Source organism: Danio rerio, chromosome 20 (genome assembly GCF_049306965.1).
Source record: "Danio rerio strain Tuebingen ecotype United States chromosome 20, GRCz12tu, whole genome shotgun sequence".
Classification (NCBI taxonomy): domain Eukaryota; kingdom Metazoa; phylum Chordata; class Actinopteri; order Cypriniformes; family Danionidae; genus Danio; species Danio rerio.
Window position 1 is genome coordinate 16,776,627 of NC_133195.1, and position 15,575 is coordinate 16,792,201.

Genomic DNA, 15,575 nt, shown 5'->3' on the forward strand with positions numbered 1-15,575 from the left:
AAGTTTTACTGTCAAACTGTGATGTTGATGAGCTGTCACATTAAACTTCTGGATAATACTGTACACATGCAAACATATACCTAATAGTGATGTAAGCATTTACATTCTTGTATATAGTTAACAACGTATATAAAAAAATAACGATATCAAGGTTTACTGTCAAACTGTGGTGTTGTGGTATTGATAAGCTGTTGCTTTAAGCTCAGTTGAACAGTTTGGATAATAGTGAACAAATTAAACATAAAACTAATGGTGACAGAAACATTAATATTTTCTTATGTTATTACAAATAATTATAAAAATAAAGCAAAATTATATAGGGTTTACTGTCGCACTGTAGAAATGTGATGTTGTGGTAATGATGAGCTGTCACTTTAAGTTTAATTACAGTCTGGGTAGTATTGCAGAAATTAAGCATTTATCTAATTGTGATAACATTCGCATTTTCTTATTTGCTTACAATCATAATATAATCATTATATATATATATATATATATATATATATATATATATATATATATATATATATATATATATATATATATATATATAAATATATATATATATATATATATATATATATATATATATATATATATATAAGGGTTTACTGTCACACTGTAGAACTGTGTTGTGATAAGGATGAGCTGTTGCCTTTAGCTTGAAACTATGCACATAAAACATATCTAATAGTGACATAAACATTCACATATATTTTTACATATGTATATACAAATAAAAAAATGATTAGAGCTTACTGTCACTGTAAAACTGTGATGTTGTGGTAATGATGAGCTGTCGCTTTAAGTTCAATTATACGGAATGGATAATATTGCACACATGAAACAAATATCTAATAGTGACAAACATTCACATTCTCGAATATACCTACACAAATATATAAAAAATAAATAAAGAAAAATGTATTAGAGTTTATTGTCTCACTTTAAAAGTGTAATGTTGTGGTAACGATGAGCTGTCACTTTAAGCTCAACTGTACAGGCTGGATGACACTGCACACAACATGTGGCATAAAAGGAAATGTACACCTAGATTTCGTAACGGCCAAACACGTAACAAAGTACACCAGTAGGAAAGGTGACATGAGAACACGAGGAAAGCTAAATAAGGAAAGAAGCAAGCCGTCGCAGCGTGAGGAACTAGTTTCATTGGCAAGCTGCCATTTTCTACGTTTGGTCTGGGTTGTGCTGCCCAAACAAGTTTCTGGCTAGTACAGAAACAGGGTTGACTTCTCTCTGTTGTAACTCTGGACATCCCCTGCTGCCTGAACCGGTGATGCAGACAACTGCGGTGATCAGAAAGAGGATGCTGGAGGCCTCAATCTGGTCATGACCTTTAATTTACAATAAAACCCTCGTATGACCTTTGTGCACTTGAACTATGAATGATAAAAATCCAATAGAAATTCCAATTAGGCTTCCAGTAAATATTGCATAATCCATAAAAAAGCCAGATCTTAGATGATTTTAATGTGTATGATAATAACAATCATTTGTTTTAAAAGTATTAATAAATAATTAAGTATTGGGATTTGATTTTTGTGCATTTGTTATATATATATATATATAACAAATATTTTATATTGTGTATATATATATATATATATATATATATATATATATATATATATATATATATATATATATATATATATATATATATATATATATGAGAAAAGTGATAGAAATACCACTGATGATCATCACAAGATAAATAGGTTGTTAAACAGTGTATAAAGTCCATATTTTGTATCCAGTGGCACTGTGCTCGAGTGTTTGATCTGTTGTAACAAAGTGAAACATGTCAGAGACCATCAATAAGTGCTAGAGTAACAGTAACACAAAAAAACTGTCTTCTCTTTACTTTGACCTATATGCTATAAAACAGTAGAATCAACCATATTTTAATGTACTCATAACAAAAACTAATTAATAAAATAAACAATAATAAAAACGACCATTCTTGCAAATGTCCATCTCAACATTACCTGTATATTTATCTTACTAATGTTGTTATAAATACAAATAAACTAGCTATTGTGTCTTTACATACGTTTAAGCAACGTCAGTAAAAATCTCAGAAAGTAAACTGAAACGTCACTTGTCAGCTGTCACGCTATATTCGATCAGTTTGTGGTTGTGGTTGACGCAGTGACGTTTAACAGGGTTGTTTGCACTTTTGAGAGGATCTCTAGGGACTGTCACGGATACGGCGGCTGGACTTTGTGGCACGCTGTCACTCCACAATAAGAAACGCCCCCATTTTTAGACCATTGGCTGACGGAGCAAATGCACTTTGGCATAAAAAAGCAGACTATAGCCCTGTTTCTTCGTGCCAGATTAAATTATGTATGCCTGTATAACACTGAGGTTTTTAAACTAGGGTTCGGGGACCCCCAGGGGGCCAACAAGGGAGTGCTGGAAGTGAAGAAGAGTAAAATTAGCAAATACTAATTAATTCATAATATATTTCAACGACTGATTAAAAAAAAATACTTTTAATCAGCTAATCTAACATTATATTCAAACAAAATGAGTAACATCAAGTTATGCTTATTTAATTTATTATTTCAGAAGGCATTTCTTCTATTTTTTTTTCGTTTTAAATCTCCCTCAACATTTTATTGTAAGGTTGGAAATTAGTTTCACTGACTCCAAACTGTATTTCTAATATATATTTTTTACCTTACTGATGTATATGCAATACATTAAACTGGATCCAGAGAGTGTTTGGAACTTGCTGTTGTTAAAGAATGGCCGCGTCTTGCGAAACTCGCGCAAGAATTGGTCAACTCTCAAACATACAGCGGCACACATTTATTCTGCCTCTTCTTCTCAAACTTATAGTAAAGTTTAAGTTCTAAAAGTGGCGCGTTGTACATTACTCTGCTTCTTTGTATCCCGCCACGGTCTAAAACAGCTAAGCGGGTAACCAGATATTCAAAAACAATACGTAATCCCACAATGCACTGCTTTACAGCATTACCTCATCCCATCAGGCACCGCGAGTAGAATCTTCTGGGTGGTCGTCTAGGCAACGCGCCTTATCTGAAATTGTGACACGCCCAGTAAAACGCCTCCAGCCAATGAGAGGCTGCGCGCATTACATCATTTCTATTTTTAGTGGGGCAGCGGTAGCAGATAAGGTTTGCCTCCACGCTGGAGAAGCTCAGAGTATACAGACCTCGCCACAGTGAAACACCTCACTCAAACCAACATAAATAAGCCTTCGGCTAAGCACTGTTTATCTGCTGGTGTCTGAGAAGCGCGACAGCGGCGGAGGAAGAACTTTCTATCCGCGGAAGGCAGGAGGAGACGAGCCCGTGACACTGGCGATAACTTTACGCAGTAAGTTTCTCGCGGGACGGGGAGTTGAGGAACTTTTCCAATCCTCTCGCTTTTGTTCCAAACACCGCAGCGCTCGTTACTGAACGCGGACAGTGCTTAACAGCGCCTAAAAGACTGCTTCTGAACTAAAAGTTTCGCTTTGCCTTCTATGTCTACCAAGATGGAAACTACTTTCTACGATGACTCTCTAAACAGCGCTTTCTCTCAGCATGACAGCGCCACTTTTGGATACAACCACAAGGCTCTGAAACACAACATGACGCTCAATCTGTCCGACCCCGCGGGGAACCTAAAGCCCCACCTGAGGGCCAAAGCCAGCGATATCCTCACTTCTCCCGACGTGGGACTTCTCAAACTGGCATCACCGGAGCTGGAGAGGCTCATCATCCAGTCTAGCAACGGCATGATCACCACGACGCCAACTCCGACCCAGTTTCTGTGTCCCAAGAACGTGACGGATGAGCAGGAGGGGTTCGCGGAGGGCTTTGTGAGGGCACTGGCTGAGCTGCACCACCAGCACATGCCCAACGTCACCTCGGCTCCCCAAACTACTATCAACAGCAGCATGGCACCGGTCTCGTCCATAGCGGGCGGTGCGGTCTACAGCTCAGCCATGCGCGCTGATCCGCCGGTTTACGCGGATCTGAACACGTTCAACCCTGCTATCAGCAGCAGCTCGGCCAATCCAGCCGCGATGAGCTTCCCGAGCGCACCACCGCAGCTGCCCGTCCAGCACCCGCGCCTCCAGGCCCTGAAAGAGGAGCCCCAAACGGTGCCCGAGATGCCCGGCGAGACCCCACCGCTCTCTCCTATCGACATGGAGAGCCAGGAGCGGATTAAAGCCGAGAGGAAGCGCATGAGAAACAGAATCGCCGCGTCCAAATGCCGGAAGAGGAAACTGGAGAGGATCTCCCGGCTGGAGGACAAAGTCAAGACCCTGAAGTCGCAAAACTCGGAGCTCGCGTCCACCGCCAACATGCTGCGCGAGCAAGTGGCACAGCTCAAGCAGAAAGTCATGAACCACGTCAACAGCGGCTGCCAGCTCATGTTGACACAACAGCTGCAAACCTTCTGAGGAGAGCCGAAGGACATTTTGAGTTCAGCCACATAAACAAACTTCAGGGGCTTGATGTCTGCGATCTGGCGCGACAGAGCCCGCGGGGACCGGGACCGTCCGGCCGGCCGCGTGCCGTTAAAGGATGATCCGACTGGACTTTTGAGGAGCGCAAAACTTCACTCGGTCCGACAGAGACGCAGAGCGCATGAGACTCACTCTGTTACATGTTTTACTTTCTGACGAAATCCTTGTTCACATCGACCAGGTTGTGCATGGACCTATACGCTTCAAAGGAGCACTCAGTATTATAGGAGTAAAACAGAGACGCGACTGCCGTACAGTAGGGATACTGGCTCACCAAGCAGGACGTTGTGTCTGCTAAACTTTTGATAAAAAAGCTGCCTGACTTCTGAGCTACATATTGTACTTTTTTTGTTGTTCTTAAATTGAACGGAAATCGACTTTTTTCCTTTTGAGTTAGTCCAACTTAAGCAGTTTCTTTTTCTAAAAAAAAAGTTCATTAATGAGGTTTCACTCATTGTTATTTGTAAATATGATCAACCAGGAGTACTTAAGTTTACCATTTGTAAGTAAAGTACAATAATTTTTTATGTTTGTTTTCTGAGCACCTCAGAAACTAATCAATATTTATGAACTGTAATAAAGTATGTCAAATGAAAAACAATGTCTCTGTTGTCTTAATGGAAATGACGCTTGTGTGTGTATGTGTGTGTGTGTTCAAATTGACAAACATGTAATAACATGTTTTGGAAGAGACTGGCTGTTTTGTAAAGTCCACAGACAGGACTGGGAAAAAAGGGTGTCAAAAAACATCCTTACAGTAATTAAAAATAATAACATTATAAATACATGCTTAATTGCTAAAGGTTAAATGCAAACTTAATATAACATTTTTACATCAAAATAAAGCAGACACATAATTTGATTGACTCTTTAAATCAGTAATGCTGAAATTATCAAGTAATTATCACACAGTCAAGTACTAAATAGACCAATGCCTTTAATCATGGCCTCATTTTTGTGTCAACTGAAACAAAAGTTTATTAAGGTTAGTGTTAGCCTGCAAATATGTTAAAAAAAATTGTAGAAGTTGAAGATGTATACAAGTTTTAACAATTTAACCAGCAACAATGACTTAATATTAAATTAATAAATGGTTGAAATTTAAAAATACTCCTTATAACAATAGTGTGTTATTTAGGCTATCAAATGTTAAAACTGATGAAAATGATTTACTAACATTTATAGGCAAATAATGCTGCAAATAATAAACACCCATTGTAAATTATAGTTCACCCCAAAATAAGAAATTGACTCACTATTTGCTATTTACTCACTATATTACTTGCCTTCAAGTGGTTTCAAAGCTTAACAAGTTTCCTTATTCTGTTGAACAACGCAAAATATGAATATATAAAGAGTTTAGATGCAAAACCTCTAAATGCCATCTTAAACTTTCATCAAAATCAGCATTTTATTCAGACCCCTATGTTTCTGTCGACATATTTAATTTTAAAGACTTTCAAAAGAGTATATTCTGTGCCATAAACTTGAAAATACTGAACCTACATACAAGAGACTGATAAAAAAATTAAGAAATTTATAACAGCTTTTAGAGATTTTTGCATCTGAACTATTCATATTAGAAGAAAGCTGAAAACCTGTAACTATTGACTTCAATAGAAAAATAAATACTGTAAAAGGTAAGGATTGTCAGCTTCCACCATTATTTAAAATAAATGTTGTGTTCAACTGTAGAAACTCATAAACGTTTGAAACATGTAACTAAATTGTAAATAAATGACAGAATTGAACTTTTTGGGGTGAACTTTAAGTAGTATTATGCATGCCTTTAGTCATGGGCTCATATTTGTGTCTGCAGTGTGCAGAGACAAATGTTTTCAAGGGTCCGTTCTTATGTTTGCTTGCAAAATGTGTTCAGTAAAAGCACTTCAGTAAAATGTAAAAGCTGTAAAAAATTAGTAAACTATTATGTAAAAAATTAGAACTTACAATTTTACCCATAATAGTGATATAAACTTAGACTGTAGTCTAAGTAAATCTGTTTGAAAGAAACAACAATTATCAAAAAAGGACAATGATTCACTTAGCATTGTGGTAAAATAGTACGACACCAATATCCCTGACCGTGTTTGAGAAGCAGTTTGAGCAGTAGAACCAGAAGAGGGCGCCATTGGCCTGCGCCTGGTGAATTTAAAGCAGGCTCTCAGACAGAAATCTAGTTTATAATGTGATTTCATTTTCTCCTATTGTGTTTTGGGGCTTTTAAGACACTACTAAATTCTGCAATCTGAACCCCTGGTTTCTTATAAGCACTTTAAAAAGTAACTTTTGTCTTAGAGAGAAAAAAAAACACCTCCAATTGAACGCATTAGAGGTGCAATAACGTCTATACCTTACATAAGAAATAAATTATATCATACATGTAAAAAATATATAAGATATGCTCTCTTTGTTTATCGAATAAATTCAAAATCTTTGTTTACAAATGGCACCAGCATTACTATTTTCTTTGTTTCTTCCTTTCTTTTTGATGTGTGTTATGATACACAATCAGAAGTCTGATTTTATATTCAGGTCACCGACACGAATTAATATTTAGCATCTTTCAGATCCTCTTATTTCACTGGCCAAACTTGGCAAACGATGACCTCATACCGGAAAAGTGGCACTACCTAGCCATATTAGGCAAGCGCGTGGTCGGAAGACCTACGTCATCTGCAGTAGTGGGCGTGTATTACGGGAAGAGGAACTCCTAACACTAATCTCCATAAGACCGACCCACCAACAGACTTTCAGGACACTTTTAGTTTCGGAAAGGACGGGATTGATCATTGACCTGGGCATTATACTATGCAATACAATGACACAAAGTGAAGCAAGGACACAGTAGATAACAGAACAATCACCTTTTCAATAACAAATATGAGGAAAGTCACTGAAACGTGACTTGTTATTAACCATTATACAGGCTGGTTCGAAAGACCCCCTCTCCCTCCACTGAGAACGTCCAGAATTTGACCCCTATGTGAGCTCTGTTATACCGTTTTTCGACTGCCATGTCATTATAAATTTTGAAAATCATGGATAGAAGAAGGCTTTAAGACAAAGATAACTTTTAATTATTCAAGTAATTATTCGCACAATTCTGATGGAGGAAAGTGGATGTGCTAGCCAGTTTTTATTTTCCCATCGCTACACAAGTTATACCATATATATATATATATATATATATATATATATATATATATATATATATATATATATATATATATATATATATATATATGGTGATATATATATATATATGTGTGTGTGTGTGTGTGTGTGTGTGTGTGTGTGTGTGTGTATACCATATATATATAGTGTTATATATATATATTTTTTAATGATGACACTGGAACCCCCAGAAATTTTCTTAGGAATGACCATTTGAGGCCAAACCAAATCTTGGGGTGGCACACAAAAATAATGAATTCAGTGAAATGCTATATTTTTGCTTCTGGTAAATAAAATAATGTGGTTTTAATACATTTCATTAATTACTCTTAGAATATTGCAGTTTATTCCTTTAAATAATTTAGCAAGTTTACGTGCAAACCAATTAAAAATCAATATTTTGTTTTAAAACACAAACACATGGACAAAATGAACAAAAGACCTCACACACTTACTATACATATCCTATATATTAATAATATATATATAATATAGTTTATCCATATTTCTTTTTGAGCCACAATATTATCAATACAGCTTCTTCTATTGATGTATCTTTTTGCAAAATACATACACTAAATCATTGAGATTTTTGGCCCTTGTTAGTAAACCAGCAAAATAAATAAATAAATGAATTAAAAAATATATATATAAACTATACTCTGAAAAGCTCATTTTAAAATGCATTTATTTGTTTATATATATATATATATATATATATATATATATATATATATATATATATATATATATATATATATATATATATATATATATATATATTTTTTTTTTTTTTTTTTTTTTTTTTTGGAATTTGTGGTTTTCAATCAGATAAAATATTTTTTCATTTAAAAAAATAATAATTTCTTAATAAATAAATTATTAATAATTTAATAATAATAATTAACAACTCGTGAACCCAAAGTTGTGTTTCGTCTCGTCATCAAGCAGTACTAAATGTTATGTTACAAGAACTTCATCCGTAATTAAAAAAAATAAATAATGTACTTACGTAAAGGGGGAGTGTTATCAACGTCTGTGGGGCCAATCAATCTACAATAATTTAGTGACTGCATTTTATTTAGTATTTTTTATATTTATTTATTAATTTTTTTAAATGATAATCTCATAACAATATTTATGAAACTGGATTAACTTACAGTTTAAATCCAAATTTGTGAATAAATACTTCGTAGTAAAATAGTATCATGAGCACTTTGACAAAATTGTAGGAAATATTTTTGGTGCATCAAACGTACGGTTATGATCGCCATCCAACAAGCTGATCCAGCAAAGATTAGTTCTTAAAATGTCTCTAAAATGCACCGTTTTAGCTGAATAACTGCGAAAAACAGCAACATAAACGAAAAAGAATCACCCCTTTCAATAGGCTGGATATGGGTCTGTTATTTATTGCTATTCTGGTTTATTACTGTTTAACTAGCTTACATTCTTAAAGACATCCAATGTTTAATTTAATATGGAAACATAGTTGAAGTTTAAAAATTTAGCTGTGTAAAGAAGATATGTGCAATATTTTATGTGTTAATTATATTGTCTTATTGGCATAAATGGTAAGATATAATTATACGACAATATAATTATGTCAGTTTCATAGTTAAATATTTAACTCATCTTTGTTTCTATAGCAATTTTTCTTTGTAGATGGTGTCAAAGCAGCATAACATAAAAGTTCTAGTAAATGTAAACTGTGTCAGTCCATTTTTCAGAGTTATAGTTAAATTTAGTTCAATGTGGTTTAATTTTCACTGCTGTAAGTCACACTGGAGAGCAAAATTTTTGACATTGTGAGAGATTTGATCTTGTGAAAGAGTACAATTTTATATTGAAACAAATAAATACACTGTATGTGTGATTTCAAGTAAAGAACATCTACTATATTTACTAACCAGCTATATTTTTTACCAACTTATATTACTTAAGTCTTAAATTTTATTTTAATAATTGCTCCTATTTTTCTTTGAAGTAGATAGTCTACTACCAAATATACTGGCAAGTTTTTGTGGTAAACTAAATATACAGTAACAATTCCTCTGAAACTTGTACTCTACATATTTACATGAAACTGAAATATGTACTTAAGTGTGATGTCCCTTTATTTGGACTTTAGTTATCCTAATCCTTTAACTGCCTGATCTATTTAAAGAAGGACTGTTTTAAATAATGGTTTACACACAGCATTGCTGGTTTACAAAAATAAACAAACATAACCCTGTTGCACTACTTAATTTGATTTTGGTTTTATTGTAAAAAAACAAAACAAAAAACATGTTAAATGAGAATCTGAAATATTTTATAGCGACAAAACTAAAGAAGATATTCAAAAATGTTTTATTTTGATTATGTTTTTAAAAAAATTGTTCTTACACCATATTTTCAGATTTTTTTATAATTTATGTATTATTTCCAGCACTTTTACCTATAACCGACATATTACCCCTTGGAAGAGGTTGATATTTTAAAAATGATGGGATGTGTTGAAAAAAAAATGCATTGAAAGTGTTAACTAGCGACATAAGGAGTTAAGAAATACAATCCAAATTTATTTTCTTGGAGGAGCAGTTAAAGACTTAATTTGCATCCATTTAAAGTTCACTTAAAGTGCATATTAAACAAAGAAAATAGCAATAAGCTCACTTCTTTTTCGCAAGGGTAGTGTGTAAAGGGAACTTGTTATATTACTATGAACTCAAATACAAAAAACACTCCATGTTATGGTTACAGTATCCATGAAACAAGTTTCTTGTAATTCTAGATAAGGCAGGAAGCCTAAACAGACAAATTTATTTGCAAAACTTTACTATTAAAAAAGATTATCAACATACCAGCTTTTTCTTTTTAATCGTGTATATCAGGAAAGCGCTGATTTGAACTATTGTTTATACTTCATATATTGTTGCTAAGAGACTATTTGTTCATAGTGACAAAGACTTTTTTGCAGGAGCATTTCCTTCAAAGCACTGGACATGGGCTCAACCAGCTTTACCAATCCCTACGCCATTGAAGTCATCCAGATGAAGAGAAGCGAGTTAGTCAGTGGCATCTTAAATCCAGAGGACCTGCTTGATCTTCTCATTGCGAATGGAGTTCTTCAACCTGACATCCGAGTCTTGGTGTCCGACCTCACAGTGCGAGAGGAGAAGAACTCCAGGATGTTAAACATCTTGATCTCCAGAGGAGAACGTGCCTGCCGCATCTTCTTCTACCCTTGTCTGAAAAGAGCGGAACCTGACCTTTACCAGCACATGAGAACGTATGTGGGTGGAGTTAATGAGGGCATTAGAGATGCGCGGAGACAACTAATAGGATATCTGCTGGAGAAAGACAAACAAGGCCTTGTCAAAAACTCAAAACCAGAGAGAATCCATCCCAAGTCTACAGCAAACGAGCCTAATAATGAGCCTTTAAACAAGCAGATCCTCAAATCCGAAAGTAACCACCATGATGCCATCCTCGAAGCCATATCTTCAGGCGATTTATATCTCCTTCAGGAGCTCACTAAAGAATTGGATGTCAACAGTGTGCTCTCGTCTAATGATACTCTTCTACACCATGCTGCTGAATACGGTAAGGAGGCCATTGTGTATTTTCTGCTTAGACAAGGAGCGAAACTGGATTTGAAGGACAAGGAGGGCCGTACAGCCCTACACAGAGCTGCACAACGGGGCCACACCGCTGTTGCTGTGGCCCTTGCGAAGGCTGGTGCGGATATTCATGCTACCGACCAAACTTCTAAGACTCCTTTGCATCTGGCTGCACAAAATGGACATGAAGGGTGTGTTAAAGCTCTAGTGCACGAAGAAAAGAAAAGCCTTAAGAATCAGACAACAGTACTGCATATGGCGGCCATTGAAGATAATGCAACACTGGCAGAAGTTCTTCTAAGAAACGGCGCTTTAGTAGATGCACAAGATGGTCAAAGGAAAACAGCTCTTCATCACGCAGTTCGCCACGGAAATGAGAAAACCGCAGCGGTCTTGTTGAAGGCTGGAGCTCAGGTGGACTCCAGGATCGTGGATGCTGCTTTCCAGCTAAACAGAAAGTCTCTCCTCTCTCTATTTTTGCAGCATGTCCACGAGTCCATGTCTCAGACTGAGATAAATGCGGCTCTTTTTAAAGCGGTTCAGAGGAACTTGGATGCGGTCGTGGCTGCACTTATTGAGCACGGTGCAGATGTCAATAGCTGCAATGAGCTTGGATACACACCTGTGCTTCTGGCTGCAGAGCTGGGAAATGGGGAGGCTTTTAAAGTGCTGGTCTCCAAAAAGGCCAAGCTGGATGAGAGACTGCCGAACCAGATGTCCAGTCTTCATTTGGCTGTTCAAAGCGGCAGCATACAAATAGCGCAGGTAAATTTAGCTGTATATATAACTGTTAAAACAGAATAGTTTGTATAGTTTGTTTATAAACCTATATTTATATCTGTATGTGTTTATGTAAAATGTGACTTTGGACCATAAAACCTGCATTATGTTGCACAGGTACAATACATTGTATGGCTCAAAATTATCTAAGCTAAAATTATTAGAATATTAAGTAAAACTCATATTCCATGAAGATATTTTGAAATTTTTTATGGAAACATATCAAAACTTGCTTCTTGATTAGTAATGTGCATTGTTAAGCATTAATTTGGACAACTTTAAAGACAATTTCTTAATATTTCGATGTATTTCTTATTTTTTAAACCCTCAGATTGCAGATATTTTAGTAATTGTGACTCTGCCAAATATTGTCCTATCCTAGCAAAGTATACATCAATGAAAAGTTTATTTATCCAGTTTTCAGGTGAAAAAATGACACTTATGATTGGATTTGTGGTACAGGTTCACAAATAATAATTTGGTTGCTTAAACTATAGCTATTTGATTTTATGCATATAATTAGATTGCATAATTTTCCATAGTTTATGAAACAAAACAGGAATGTAAAACATAAAAAATTTATAAAAACATGCCTATTATTGACAAATGAACTAATTCCTGAAAAGGAGCATCTTGTTTTGGCAACACGGTGGCACAGTAGGTAGCACGATTGTCTCACAGCAAGAAGAAAGCTTGTTAAAGTCCTGGCTGGGTCAGTTGGCTTTTCTGTGTGGAGTTTGCATGTTCTCCCCATGTTTGCATGGTACCCCACAAGTCCACAGACATGGGGTACAGGTGAATTACGTAAGCTAAAATGGCCGAAGTGTATGTGCGTGATTGAGTGTGCATGGGTGTTTCCCAGTAGTGCAGCTAAAGCGCAATGCAATGGGATTGCGGCTGAAAGGGCATCCACTGCGTATGCTGGATAAATTGGTGGTTCATTCCGCTGTGGCGACCCTGAATTAATAAAAGGACTAAGCCGAAAAGAAAGTGAATGAATGAATGAGTCACTTAGTTTAATAAGTTACAATGACCAAAAACTTATGCTGTCATGACTAATTTTTTACAGTGTACATCTAAACTACAGTACTGATATTTTGATGGTTTTGCACGAACCGCTAAAGTAGACAATATAAAAGTCCTGTAACAAATGTCCATAAATGACAGTAAACTTATAAATGCCCTTAAAATATAATGTTAAGACTCTGTGACAACTTCTGCCTTATAGGGATAATTCACCTAGAAATTACATTTTACTCACTATTTACTTCAAATAATGATATTTTAAACCATTCTAAGTTTTTTTCTTCTTCTTTTGAACACAAAAGAAAACCTGTAACCATTGATTTCCATGGTATTTGATTTTCCTACAATGGAAGTCAATGGTTACAGTTTTTCAGCCTTCTTTAAAATGTTATTTTGTATTTCACAGAACTCAGGGAAACAAAGAATTCCGGTCCAGATTTGGCAAAGAGCTGGCACACCAAGCATTCATCCGGCACTGGCATACAGCATGTGGGCCAAACATGGCCTGGTTTTGTCAGAGGTGCCACCGTCTTTAAGGCAGCACACAAGACTTGAGCCAGATGCAAAATGTAGCATTTGCCCCAGATGTTTAAAATTGATATCTGGGCCACGTAAGTTTGGCCTATCTTGACCCACATTTAAATACATATAAATTATTTTTGAGTAAAGTAAAAAATTCTACGAAAAAAATATAGCAGCTAAAGCGCTGTGCAATGGGTCACCAACATATCTGGCCTATTTCAGGCCCAGTTATGGATTATTAACTTGGCTGAGACTTAGCCCAGATATGGTTAATGTTTAGCTGCTCTATGGACGCCAGACTTGGTCCAGCCATGTACAGTACCATAATTCACTGTGAGATGAGCTGCTGGTGTGGGCCAGAAAAAAATAAGCTATGTGGAAAGAAAGAAACTCTGAAAAGTTTTTAAAAAGAAGTAAACAGCGAGTAAACGATGACAGCATTTTCAAGTTTTCAGAATTTTAGGTGAACTATCTGTTTAAGGTCAGCACAAAGTGCATGTTAAATTTAATTAATATAATAAATAAATCTGTAACCTTCTATTCCACCATAGATATTGTTGCATAAGGGCATAGACCCCAACATCAGTGGCCCTAAAGATCAGACTCCTCTCCATCTCAGTGCATCCCATAATCAGCCAGCCATGATGGCACTGCTACTGCGTGTGGGGGCTCAGCTCAATCCCGTCACCCAGGATGGATTCACTCCACTGCACCTCGCCAGCCAAAATGGCCACACTGAAGCAGTCGCCCAACTGCTAGAGGCCAAAGCCGATGTCCATGCCAAAGACAAACAGGGAAGAACAGCCTTGCACTGGGCGGCAGAACAAGGAGAAGTGGCCATCATACAATCACTTCTCGCTGCTGGAGCGTATTCAAATGCCTCAGAAAGAGAGAAGAAAACCCCATTGCATCTGGCTGCAGCGGAGGGACACACTAAGGCAGTTTCAGCACTGTTGGCTGGTAAAGCTAAAGTTGGAGCTAAAGACATGGACGGCTGCTCACCACTGCATTACGCTGCTCGAAACGGAAAGGAAAGAGCAGGCAGTGTTCTTCTCGCATCGAGTAAGAGCAAGAATGTGGATGATAAGAACGTGTGGAGGAGGACTGCTCTGCATTTAGCTGCAGAGCATGGTCATGAGGCGCTGGTTGGCATTTTACTGGAGAATAAAGCAAAGATTAACGCCCTGGATAACAATAAAGACACACCACTTCACTGTGCTTGCAAGACTGGGCATTTGGGAACGGTACAGAGACTGATCAACTGGACAAATGGAGAACGGGCAAATCTTCAGGCTACTAATAATGTGAAGAAAAACGCACTTCAGGTGGCTGAAGCAGGGGACACAGAGGCCCATGAGAACATAAGCACCCTGCTGAAGAAGAAGATGTTCCTTGTAAAATGAAGGCGCTGAATGTTACAGGAGAAACTAAATTGTAATCTTGAACGTGTTTGATGAAAACGTTTGCTCAGCTGTTTTTGAATCAGTAGATATCAAACAAGCTAACAGAATTTTTTACTTTTATCCAGATATATTTGTCTCATGAAAAATGCACTTTCACTCATAAATTAAGTTTTCACCAAAATAGACGAACCGTTTCAACATTTTTTTGTGTATGCAAGTACTTCACAGTACTTTAAAATACTCAAAAATGTATCTGTCAGTGTGTTAAAATATTACATTTGATTTACAGAAGTCCCACAAGTGGCAAATTCAGATCTGTCACATTCATATCGGAGAGATGTCACATCCATAGCGAAGCTTTTACCTCATAAATGAAAGCATGTCAAATAAAATAAAATCAATCATGTTTGTTCTACAGAGAGCCAACTCTTATTCTTTTTGATTAGCATTATTTCTTTTGGGTTGTGCAGTTTAATTCACAGAAATTCTATAAAGTAGGTTGTAGACTGTAAACGTGCAGACTTTATTGTCACATCCATAACACATGTTTAT

At 36.3% G+C, this 15,575-nt stretch overlaps 2 protein-coding genes across 3 annotated transcripts; both read left to right on the forward strand.

Annotated features, from left to right (window-relative positions):
• The first annotated feature begins 3,248 nt into the window (after window positions 1-3,248).
• Window positions 3,249-5,108, forward strand: jun (Jun proto-oncogene, AP-1 transcription factor subunit). The gene is given in 1 exon segment (NM_199987.1): window positions 3,249-5,108. A coding segment is annotated over 1 exon segment (927 nt). The 5' UTR covers window positions 3,249-3,517; the 3' UTR covers window positions 4,445-5,108.
• A 2,158-nt stretch (window positions 5,109-7,266) lies between these two features.
• On the forward strand, window positions 7,267-15,438 carry caiap (CARD- and ANK-containing Inflammasome Adaptor Protein). Of its 2 annotated transcripts, XM_073932620.1 has the most exons (3): window positions 7,267-7,496; window positions 10,650-12,057; window positions 14,172-15,438. In XM_073932620.1, coding segments are annotated over exons 1-3 (2,262 nt in total). In that variant the 5' UTR covers window positions 7,267-7,494; the 3' UTR covers window positions 15,024-15,438. The 2 variants fall into 2 exon arrangements, with proteins under 2 accessions (XP_073788721.1, NP_001020663.1); NM_001025492.1 differs by lacking the exon at window positions 7,267-7,496 and having other exon boundaries at window positions 10,675-12,057; window positions 14,172-15,023.
• The last annotated feature ends 137 nt before the right edge of the window (window positions 15,439-15,575 follow it).